At 36.3% G+C, this 12,493-nt stretch overlaps 1 protein-coding gene across 1 annotated transcript in view; it reads left to right on the plus strand.

Moving 5' to 3' along the window:
• The window catches only part of NCAM2 (neural cell adhesion molecule 2), a 535,968-nt gene that overhangs the window by 506,335 nt on the left and 17,140 nt on the right, over positions 1–12,493 (plus strand). The window contains exon 16 of the mRNA XM_090060216.1: positions 9,212–9,416. Within this exon, the coding sequence (XP_089916342.1) occupies positions 9,212–9,416 (205 nt within the window). The remainder of the gene's footprint in view (positions 1–9,211; positions 9,417–12,493) is intronic.

Consider the following 12,493-nt stretch of genomic DNA (forward strand, 5'->3'; position numbering starts at 1 on the left):
CAACCTTCCCAAATGAGCTGCTCACAGCTCCATCCCCAGCTCAGCCCCAGCAGGCAGTGCCTGCCCCAGCCCACCCCCACTCCCTCACCACCCCTGCTGCAGCCACTGGAAGCCCATAGCTGGGCCACCTTGTAGCCCTACTGGTGCCCTGTATTTGGGGGGGGCTAAGTGCCATCACCCCCCCCTTCTTCTGCCTATGCTACCACCTGTCTTTCAGTTGGTTTAGTTTCTAAACCCTATATAGTGGTTTTTACGAGATATTTCAAAGAAAGGGATATTTTGTAATTTTAGCACTGACTTTCCATTGTATCTTGTAGTGTTTGTTTACGTCAGTTTAAATTAGTATAATTGTAACCAACTTGAAATAATAGAGCTTTACACCACTACATTCATTTTGTACTCCTGCAAATAATAGTGCAAGATTCAAGGCAATAGAGCATCATCAGCACACATTTTAATCCATGATTCGTTGTTCAGGTGTATATGTGGAGACAGCTTTCAGAATATATGGCATACCATACTTAGAGGAATTTATAAAGACCATGATATTGGGAGTCTAATTTTTTTTTCTATTTGTGCCCATTTCTGAAGTTTTGAATGTATATAATACAGTGGGTGCATCTACATATGCAGAGTAACTATGCAGTTATTTAGGTTACTATGCAGTAACTGAAAATTACTGCACAGTACAGGTGTGTGCCTACATCTGTGTACCCATATTGCACAGTAACTATGGTGACTTACACCGATTTGGGTGTAAATTTGCTACCTGTGTGATGCATGATGCAGGTAGCAAATTTACACCCAAGTAGTTCCTGCACAGTAATTGCATGTGTAGACACACCCAGGGTGTACTAATGTTGGACATTTAATAGAGATTTAAAATACAATGTAGTGATTGAGCATTTGGAAATTGCCAAAAGTTTAATCAGTTTTATTGGAACTTTTTTCATTTTTATTATTACAATTATAAATCTTTCAGAACTCTTATTTCCCAGAGACTTGTTCTTTGATAAGCATTTATTTGAAGAAATGAGCATACTCCGTGCTTTTTTTAAGTTCACTGTTCCTTGTATTATTATGATAATGGATATTAGAATGCCATATTACATTTGAAACATTCTATATATTAAAAGCATATAGGTATAAATACATCATGGCTTGGACAAAGGGAAAATCAAAACTAATGCAGAACTATGGAAAATGTCCTTTTTTTCCTAGATTGATATTTTTAAAGGTACAGTTGTGGTTAGATTACTAAGAATAGATATAAAACCTTTTAGAGAAAATGTTAAGGTTAATTCACTAAAAATAAAGTTGAATTATGATTAATTATTCTCTTAAGTAGCAAGCAGACACATGATACGTGGGTGGGTGTATAGACACAATATCATGATACTGTATCACGGCATAAAATGGAACCATCTTTTTAAAACCATTGGATACACTATGATTCTTTTGTTAAAAGATCAATTTAAAATTAGTATTGCTTATAGCATATTTCCTTTTACTCTCTCTTTATTTAAGGATGCTTGTATCAAAGTAAGGTTTTATTTATATTAATGGCCATATATTTTATTAAATGGTTCTGATATTGATGGTATTTCTATATGGGTTTGAACACAATATGCTTTGTTTTAACCATCCTTTATATTGATATATCTGTTGACATCATAAGATTATGTTCTTGGGATCTCACAAACCACAGTAGTTTTATATGGGATTTTCAATGTGATCAATCTCTGTCTTGGTGGCAGTTGGAATGGGAAATTTATGATTGAATTTAGAGGGAAGACAGTTGAACCAATACAAATTCTATTGACTTGTTGCCCCAAAGTCAACAGTGAACAGTATTGAAAAGCTCACCCTCAAATATTATCCTGTTTTTGCAAATTTCTGTAATACTAAAGAGCTAGAGATGATAATGATCTGTATTAGAATGTCAATGATGATAAATAAACCTAGGACATCCAACTTCAGATTTTGGTGGAGTTACTACCCCTGACTTGGTGCCACCATCTCTGATATAAGATCCCTGGGGATCATTTTGTGGGATCGGAGGGCTGGAGGGTATGTGGGTCCATGTGGGGGGAGTGTCCATCTTGGGGTAGGGAGTTCAGGGGGTTAATGGATAACCAATATAAGGAAACCTCTAAACCATGAGTAAGGATTAGAAGCTCATGTGTACATGCTGAGCAAATAAGTCGGTCTGTAGGAACCTAAAAGATGGAAAAAATAGATGTTAGAATTTAATAACTAATGTGGGATCATGTTGTTTCTGTAGTAACTGAAAATAACAATGAGGTGGAACAAAAAGGAAATCAAAGGGTTAGGAAATCTGTAAAATCAGGAGAGAGAGATGAAGGATGGGAATGGATCCAAGCTAAGTGACAAAGCAGTAGAAATCAAGAGTCAAAGCAGTAAAGTTTTCCAAGATCTTACATTAATGAGTGAATCCTTAAATAAGAAGAGATTAGCAGAAAATGTGCTATAAGAAATACTGATCTGAAATTGTATTTTATGCAGCTCCTGATCCAAGGAAACATTGTTTATGGCATTATCAAGCATTGCTAAATGCTAAAAGTTGTCTCTCAATTGGAGACCAACATTTTGAAAACTGTGCCCCGAAGTTGGGTTAAATATGTAGCTCTGGCATCTGGGTCTGAAAATTATTCCTGAGAATTTATTGGATTCACAAAAGGGTTACAGGTTTATATAAGGAAAGAGAACATCTTCAAATATTTTAGATAATAGGTAACCAAGAATCTTCCTTCACGAGTCTACAGATCAACCCTGTACCATTTACCCAGCCCCTGGGTCCCGATGAGTTGGCACCTTGTTTAGATCATCTAAAATAAAGAAGTAAAGATTAAAGTATTTAATTTATTAAACACAAACTGAGAAGCATGAAAAGAAAGCTTAGCCTATTGGCAGTATACACCCTAATTATTGTTTCTCTTTGCATAGATTACATGACAGCAATGTATTGAAAAGGAGTGCTCTCTGACACATTCTTCAGGAGTACAACATATGTGTTTGTCCCTATTGGGGATGTTGCATTTGCAGGGACACTATTGGAAGTGAGATCATGATAAAATAATGGCCGACAAAGTCCTATGTCATAACAGAGGGTAGCATTTCAGCGAAAGACTATAGCACACACTAGAATACTGTTAGGGCAGTACAAAATGGTGAAAAAATATGAAAATGATCATAAATCATAATTCTATGTCAGATTATGTTGCACCCACTAAATATATGCCTTTGATTCACTCAGGAAGGTGAGGACAAGAGACTACAATATATGTCAGTGGCAAGGAGCCTTCTAGGTAACCAGAAATCACAGCCACTGTTTGGGCAAGAGCAGGCACTACCTTGAGGTGGCACATATGGTACAACGTGCCCAAAAGCAGAGGCGGTCAATCACCTGGTAGGATTGTGATCCAGCACTAAAAGCCTAGTGCTAAATATCACAAGCATATCAGTATTTTTGTAGGGGAGGCTCAACCACAAATGCTCAAATGCTGTAGTTATTCATGTATGCATGCATCTTTTTCCCAAAAATTACCTGTCTAATATTGGGATGTGTGTCTTAAAAAAAGAGCTGGAATAGAGCCAGAAGGGTGTTGGAATAGCTGCAGGGGGCTTTGCTCAGCACCAGCTCACCCAGCACTGAACCCTGGAGCAGGGGCAGAGCCTGGTCACCCCCACAGCTTCAGGATCAATGGCCAGAGGTTTAACCCTATCACAGTCTTTGCCAGTTGTCCCTATGCTGTGACAGGTAAGATTATAAGAGAAACTCTTTTTTCTTTTCTCTGCCTTCTGAAAACAAGATCTGTGTCTTACTTGGTGGTATCCAGTATGTGAATAAATATAGTATTTGAGATTACATAAGGAAAAATGTCAGCAATCGTTTTAAGCCTGGTGTTTAGTGTTTTTCCAATTAGTTTAACTATAGCCAGTTCCATGGCCTACAGTGAAAGCAAGTTACTCCAGAAAGCAATTTTTCTCCTTCCAGTGGAATGCTTCTGCAGCTTCCCCGGGGCAATCTACTTGTTCACCCTCCTTATTGGCCAGCTAGAATTAATATCATAATTCACCCACAAAATATATTTTCAGAAGGGTATATAAGGAAAAAATATGCTGAGAGAATATTAAATATAATAGACATGCCCATCCCTAAAGTACAGAGAATCAACTGATACATTGTTAGGTCCTGATCCTGATTACCTTTCACATCTTTAATTCTATTGTATTTCCTTGATTATTTTTTCCCCCAGTACATCTTCAAGCCCCTCCAAAAGTAAGCGGTATGTGCCCATGTCATGCTTAATGGAGCTTTCATGTAGAAAGTAAATCTTGCTATATCTTCCAGGTAACACTTTACACCAAAACATTACTGTTGGTGACATAAACTGAAATAAGGCATATAGTTTCTACGTTCGCGTTATTGTTCTGCTGGTAAAAGGAAAGAAAAAAAACTCCCTCTAGCAGAAGGATTCAGAACTTAGTTATTTTTAAAAATATATTGATTTCTGTATAGATTCCTTTCATCCCTTTATAGTCCTTGGCTTTGTGATATCCTTTTCACTAATGCAATTCACTTATAAGCATTCTGGTGAAGAGAAGAAACAAAAAAAGATCAAAATGAAGGGGAAAAATCCTGGTACACAAAGAAGCAGAAAAATATATGTCAATCAAAAAGTCATGACTCAGAAGATGTCTCAGGCAGCCCTGACTGATTTTTAAAAAATGCCCAAATTGCCTTGTGAAATAAAAAGTCTGCTGCCATAAACATTTCTCTCAGTTGGCAGTGTTTTCGGATAAAAATTAATTCTGCATTATTCCCCATCACAAAGCACCCTATTAAAGTCCTTATGGACTCACCTTATTAAAGCTCACCTTATTAAAGTCCTTATGGACTGAAAGTTTGACACAATGTAGGCGCGTCTATGCAAGACATTTTGAGGAGAATAGACTAATTCTACAGCACATTAGCATGGTGGGCAAAACCCATAACGCACAGTATAATCAGTCTACTGCACAGCAGTGTCACTTAAAATTATTGTGCCAGCACTGCTGTGCAGTTACACCAGTTACTGCGCATTTAGTTTAGTACCTGGTACCTGGTATTACAGGTACTAAACTAAATGCACAGTAACCACTGCACATTAATGCACATGTAGATGTGCCCCCAGTTTCTACTGATATAAATATATCTCATAAAATGATCTAAAATTACATTAGCTTAACATTTAAAAATATATTTTGTAGTAATTTTCTACTTTATGAAAAAGGCCTATAGAATATGACTTTTTCCCTTTTTGACATGCTATAATATAATATTTAATGGATCATTTTTCACATTTTGTATTTATTTTACCATATTCTATGGAATAATTAAAAATTATATAGAAAGACTACTTAGAAATATTCTTATAGATTGTTAGAGTAATTCTTTTCTAACCTCATATTTTTATAGGATTTGACTGGCTTCTTCTGTTAAATCCTTTAGGATTCTTTTAAAAACCTTATTGAATGTGTATTATAGTTGTTTTGCCAATCTGGATTAAATGACAAATACATCTATGATTTGAAGTAAAGTTAGTTTTTGTAAGTATAGGGTCTAGAGCTCTAGTTGTATTGTAAATCATTGCTTATCAGTCTTTATCTCCTGTGTTCATTCAAGCTTTAGAAGTTATGGTTGGCAACATTTAACTGGATAAAGTTTAAATAAAACAGAAAGAAAACTAGTTCACTTTAAGAGGTCAAACTTACAAGCCTGCTAGCAGGGGCACTGCATAAATGATGTATTATTTTCATTGAGGTTTTGCTATCTTTCTGTCTTTTATCTAATGCTATCTTTCTATCTTAAGTAAGTTTTCTGGGCAAAGGAAAAAATATATTTTTAAAACATCTGAATTCTCATTTATTGCATGATAAACTTATATGAAATTGTCTTAATAAAATGGCCTGTACCAAACTGCATGAGATTGATTGCAGTTTCTTTTTAAAGGTCCATAAAATAATACATGAGGCATGGAAAACATGTTTCTTTTGAAATAATGCATAGATTTTGTATGTAAATATATTGTCAGATTACATTTTAAATGGAAATACAAGCTATGTACCTTAAGAAATTTAATTGCACAAGAAATAGAAATGAATCTAGACATTTTTAACCAAAAATCATTCTAAACTATATAGCTGTTGTGGTGAGGTGAGAAGGGGAATGGTGAAGTTAATACCACTGTCAAAGCATGTACTGGTTTTTGATAAAACGTTTTGCTCCCCATCACAGTTATAGTCACATGTTCCAGTCTAGGAAAAATATCCTGCTTATACCATTACAACTTGCAAGATGATGGTATAAGCAGGATATGTGGGCAAATGGGTGTTTGCCAGTGTGTTGCTGACTAGTACCTGGCATGTCACTTCTAGGCATAATGTGCTATTTTATTACTGTTTTGTGTAATTTTCTTATGTATTGCATCAAGAGCTAGCACAGCTTTAGTCAATTACTGATGGAGTTTGTTAAAATAGCACAAGCCATTTTTCAGCTGCATGTATCCTTCAGCCTGCAGCCTCTTTTGGGAGTGGTATTTCAGTTGTTATTTTATTATAAATACAATTATTTTCTTCACAAACAAAGGATATTACTTGTGTGTGTGGGTAAAATGCTCCGTATGCCCTTCTCATAACTGACGTGTACTTCCAGATGTGCCACACTAGAACATAGTCTAAAGTTCCATCTAATCACTAAAAATACATTTTTAGAAATTTAAAATGACCATATTTACTTGAATATGAGATGAGGTGTTTTCCTTTCAATCAGCATGGAGAAAACAACCTTTATCTTACATTCATATACATGGAAACCTCATTAAATACATTGTCTAACATTAATTGCTGCCAAAATCCAGTAATGGAAACCAACCATGAAGTAGATTCAATGTAGTTAACACTGAGCATGACTATAAAACATATGGCCTACAGTGGGCAACCATACTGATGGGAACCTACCAATTTTTTTTTAAAGACATTTTTTATGTTCCAAGTCAAATCAGCCAAATCAAGTCCAAATCCATGAGTCAGTCCAAAAACATAAGTGGCCCTACAACCAGCAAACATCCTCCAACCCCACCAGGGGCTTCAAATATTTCCCAAGTCTTTTGGCAAGCATCCTGCATGCAGGCCCAAGCCTGAAGGCTTGGGGTTCAGATGCCCCTAAATTTTGCCTGCCCTCAGCCATATGGCCACAGGAGCAAGCTAGGGAGGAGCCTCCCATTTCCATAAAGTGAGCTTTAAGTCCAGTCCCAACACCTCAGCAGGTACTAGATCATGTCAGAACAGTTATCCATGGGAGCACTTAAGGAAAACTTCCTTCATGACCCAGATATATGGTGTTTCTTTACTCATGCACTTTACTTTCCTGTTTCTAGTGATTCTTGTTTCTTCACCAGCCTTAAATGCCTGGCCAACATCATAAAACAAAGCCAGAAACAGTTCACCTGCAAACCCTCTCTCATCCTATTGCATATGATTAGTGTGGCTCCACCCTCTCCAAGATGAAGCCCCGCCCTGCCCAAGTTCTCCTATACCTCATCTGCATATACATTTTTGGAACACCCTGGGACTTGTGACAAGAACACCCGGTTCCAGTCATGAGAGGGGACCCTAATTAGCACCTGGATCCTTTGAGTATATACACCTACTGAGCAGTGCTGTGGTGTGACATCACTGTGGCTTGAAATGCTGTTGGCTGCTAGGGCCCAACCCAATGAACTGTATGGTAAACCATGAGCATTTTGGCTTTGGACTAATAGCATGCATAGTTTACACTATTTATAAGTGGGTGCCAAAGTGCTGCTTAGAAGTCTGTTTATGGAGTACCTATGCTAATACTTGTGGCAGTTTCAAAAAAGGTGAAATGCATCATTTCTAGATGAACTAAGTCTGTAGGTCCTATATGTACATTTCTGTAGCAATGTTTATTTCAAGGTCAGTGTTATCAAATTGACTCCTCACTTCCATGTGCTCAGGGAAAGCAGGGTCTGATGGTAAGGAGTGGGGAAGGGGCTGCAGGAAATATAAGTTGAGGGGAACCAGAGGGCAAGGGGGCTACCTGATTTATTTTTCCTGCTGTAGCAGGGGAGAGAGGGGAGGGGAGACAGGTAATGGGGCAAATTCAAAAAACTTCCAATAATTAGATTCTATCCCTGCAAAAATGTAAAAAAAATTATCATTTTCCCATATATAGCATCTAATTGGTTATCTTAAAACCAGGTCATTTTATATTCCAGTAATTATAGTAAGTTAAAAAAAGCCTAGTCTTAGATTTTAGAAACGTGTAGAATCAGCTATAAAGCTGTAAAATACTCCCCCCCACACCCCCTGCTGCCAATTTTTAAGTTTCCTTTTAAAACACAGAGAAGTAAAAACAAGTCCCCAGTTCTAAAACCATTCAAGTGCTTTCTTCTCTTTGCTCCAAGTAGTCTTATTGACTTCTCTTTGATTTGTTGTGTGTGCAAGTGTTTGCAGGATTAAGTTTTAAATTTACTTTGAACACATTTTCATTATAGTTCAATTCAAAAGCAGTCCTATAATAAAATGAATACAGATGTTGAAACATACTTTCATAAGGTAAAATAATAGTTTTTAATACCATTATAATGTATATGATTTATTTAATTTGAAAAAAGCCATATTTTTAAAGAAAGCATTGTTTTGCATGATGAATAAAAAGTGTTTTCATATTAACATTATGATTAAATACAACGAATTATCTGTCAGTGATAGATAATGTTTTAAGAATCCTTGGTTCAAAAATCCGCTCTGTGCTTTCCACTAAAAAATGCTCTAAACCATGTAAACATGTCTGAAAAGCCTCTATATTTCTGAGCTAAAATTTATGTTCATTATCACTTGTAATGTTTGTCTGCACCTGGGCAGCTACCTTTTAGTTCAATGGAATAAGGAGCAGATTTGCCCTCAGGAAAAAGTAAAGGCTAGGCAGAGAATGGACTTAAGGTTCTACCCTCCAGTAGTTTAAAAACATGCTTAACTTTATGTACCTAAAGAGTATGACTGAATTCAGAATTTTTTTAATATCCTAATTTTCTTAAGTTATTTGAAAAAACAAAAACAGTCTTTATCCCCCTGTATAGGCTTTACTCAAACAATCTAATATTTTCTTGCTATTGTTTTCAAGACACTCTTTTTAATGGTCTTGGACTTGGTGCTGTCATTGGCCTGGGTGTGGCAGCACTTTTGTTAGTCCTTGTTGTGACTGATGTGAGCTGCTTCTTTGTCCGGCAATGTGGATTGCTAATGTGCATCACCAGGAGAATTTGTGGGAAAAAGAGTGGATCCAGTGGAAAGAGTAAGGAATTAGAAGAAGGAAAGGCTGCATACCTGTGAGTACAAATAACATATCTTAAGAATATCCTTTTCACATTACCTTGATGTTAAGTATATGGTGTAATTAGAAAGCTGCTTCATAAATTATTCTGTTTGCTGGAACAATGAATGAATAATGATAAAATCCTGATATTTGTACTAATCTTTAGGTAAGGAAATAATGATGTTATTTTAGATTTGACACAAGTATTGGCAAATATTGCCTTTATAAAAGATGACAGCAGTGCATCATTACAAAATTTCCTGTTTTAACTATTAAGACTATTTGGGCACAGCAGAGCAGTGCTCATACATGAGAAATACTTGGAAAGATCTTTGGTTCTTGAGCAGCAAATGAGAGAGCAATTAAAACTCCACCCACTCCATTTCTTTAAGTCAAAAATCTGATATCTGTACATTCTCTGATACTAATATAAAGAAACGTACTAACCACTGACTTTTGAAAACACAGGTTTTGTTGGAAATCAAAAAAAATGAATCTCAAGTTTAAAATTTATGTAAGGCCTTAGTAGAGTTATAAATCAATGAAAAGTGGGTTTATGGTACAGTTGCAAATATGGTAGTTGTAAATATGTTTGAAAACATAAAATAAGTCAAAGAGTAAAACAGCATGCCATTTCCCACACCAGCTTTGTTGTTTTTAATTCACTAAAAGATTATCAAAGTATAGTCCATCCATGGTAGCTATTTGTTTCTGTAACTGTTGAGAGGATAATAAGAGCTATGGAAACCAACAGTATAAGTTCTGATTTTAAAAAAACACAACCCCCTCCCCTCCCCTCTGAGTTTACTTCATGGACTCAATTTTTACAAGGTTTCAAAACATATGAAAGAAGGAAAACCTATAGCATACAATCTCCCAATTTTTAGATGGTTCTATTTTCTTCCTATGGAAATAAGCATGGAAATATCTATATTGCTGAGAGGGTAGAAAACTAAGGTGAACTAAGTTAGATTGGGCCATCTGTTTGATGCCCAAACTAACCTCCCCAAATATCTGTACAGATTGGTATTTAGATCAACATAACCCGACTTAGGTTGATCCAAGTATAACATCTGCACTTACCCACAGTGTTGCTTATGCTTATGCCCTGGCTGTGTGTCTAAGAAAATTTTTCTGCTCCAAATTCACAACTTTCAAGAGGCTGAAACCTTTCCATCCCTCAACTTCTTTCTGCATGAGATACTGTAATATAAACTCTGGAAGCACTGACAGTCATGAGGGGAAAAAAACCAAACAAACAGCACTTTGTTGGAAGAGGAACTGCATCAGTGTGACCTGGCCCCCCAGCATCTATATAGATCACGTCCTTTAGCAGGGCTTTTGGGCACTTTTATCTAGTAGCTGAATTAGCTATTAGATTGAATCGGATATTAGATAAAAGTGCCAAAAAGCCCCACTGAAGTGTGTGATCTATACAGATACTGGACAAGCCAGGGCAAACTGGTGCGGTTCCTCTTCTGGCCATGCACCGGTCTTGGTGCAGGGGTGCACTGAGCTGAAAGTAAAGCACCATTTTGTTTGTTTTTTTCCCCACATCCGTCAGCAGCCTGATATTCCAGGTTACGTGTCCCTAGCCATCAAACATGTTACCTACTAAACCAAATATTCTTGGCAATTGTACAAGTTTATTTTGTGAAGTTTCTGGACAGTCATAAAATTCAGAAACACATTCCTTTTTCCATTAATAGTTGCCATTTCCATTTCTTTCACAGTACCTCGGCTTCTTAAAATAAATCACTGGACATCTTAATTTTCCCCAATTGTAGCTGGTAACTTTTTGCATTTCTTTTTATTAGATTGGATTACTGCAAAATATATTTCTATTGTCTATGTTCCATGTGTACTGATTATAGATGATGCAGTGTATGTGGAGCATGCAGGCTGCTGGAATAGAAATAAGGAATGTTTCTTTTATGAATAGTCTAAATCCTTTTTAGAAATTAAAAGAGCATTCTGAATGCATTCTGCTACTTAAAATCGTGCTTTTCTAGGCTTTGGGATATATAATAATGTCCTGTTTTATAGAATATGCTGAATAGAAATTACAACCCCCTTTAACAATCCCATTATGATTCATAGTCTTTTTACGTACATGGTAGCTGTTATCCTAAATGATGCTTCTGTGAAAAAAATGGTGGTCAGCTTCTAACTAGCACTCAGCTTTAATGCCTCATAAATTGAACACTTCCACTTGAAGTCTTCAAAAATAAGCATTAATTTGATTCATGTTGGCTAAAACTTGAATTCAGTTTTCACAGGTAAATAAGCACTTATTAGGTATCACTTTTCAGATAGCCCAAGGCTTTGGGGTATTATTTTAACATATGCATCCCTAGTTGGTCAATTTATAGTTTACACTTGTCTGTCTAGTACACTCATTACCTGCATCTCTCTGCTGCATTCCTCACTGGTAAGAGATAAAGACTCTCTCTGAGAATAACTACCAGTAAGTGTTAGACAGAGCTCCCTATCCATGTTTCAGACTGATGGAAAACTGCACTATAAAGTCTGTGTATGAATTATACTGGTTTTCTGGCAACAATACAGAAATATAAGACGTGGAATAGGGTAGGATCAATCCCTTGTTTTGGGATCAAGTAGCTAGTAATTAGACAATCTCTGGCATGCAGCAGATGTAGAGGACAGGTTGCTAAACATAAGTCCTGTCACCTTTATTTCACTGAGTTAACTGTATTTTCAACACTCAAGTTATTAAGCTGGGAACCTGAGTCAAACATAAGTAAACTAAATCAGAAAAGGATTTTTTGAAGCATAAGATTCATTTTTGGAAACCTGTATCCCATCCCTTTAATGTAAAAAAAAAACAAAAAAATGTATTAATAAATAGTTACCTTCTTTATATTGCCATAGAAAGTAGAGGCTCTGACTAGGATTGGACGCAGTCATTGTGCTGAACCTGATAAAGCATACAATAACCAACCAGCTTGCCCCAAATTGTTTACAATGCCTTCTCTGGTTGATATGAGAAATGATTAGCTGATGTGATGAGTAGAGTACTTTCTCCTGTTCATAAAATTAGGATGTATGGGACAGAATGAATGTGATGAA

The sequence above is a fragment of the Crocodylus siamensis genome, chromosome 1 (genome assembly GCF_052110815.1).
Source record: "Crocodylus siamensis isolate JL-2025a chromosome 1, ASM5211081v1, whole genome shotgun sequence".
In the NCBI taxonomy this organism is placed as follows: domain Eukaryota; kingdom Metazoa; phylum Chordata; order Crocodylia; family Crocodylidae; genus Crocodylus; species Crocodylus siamensis.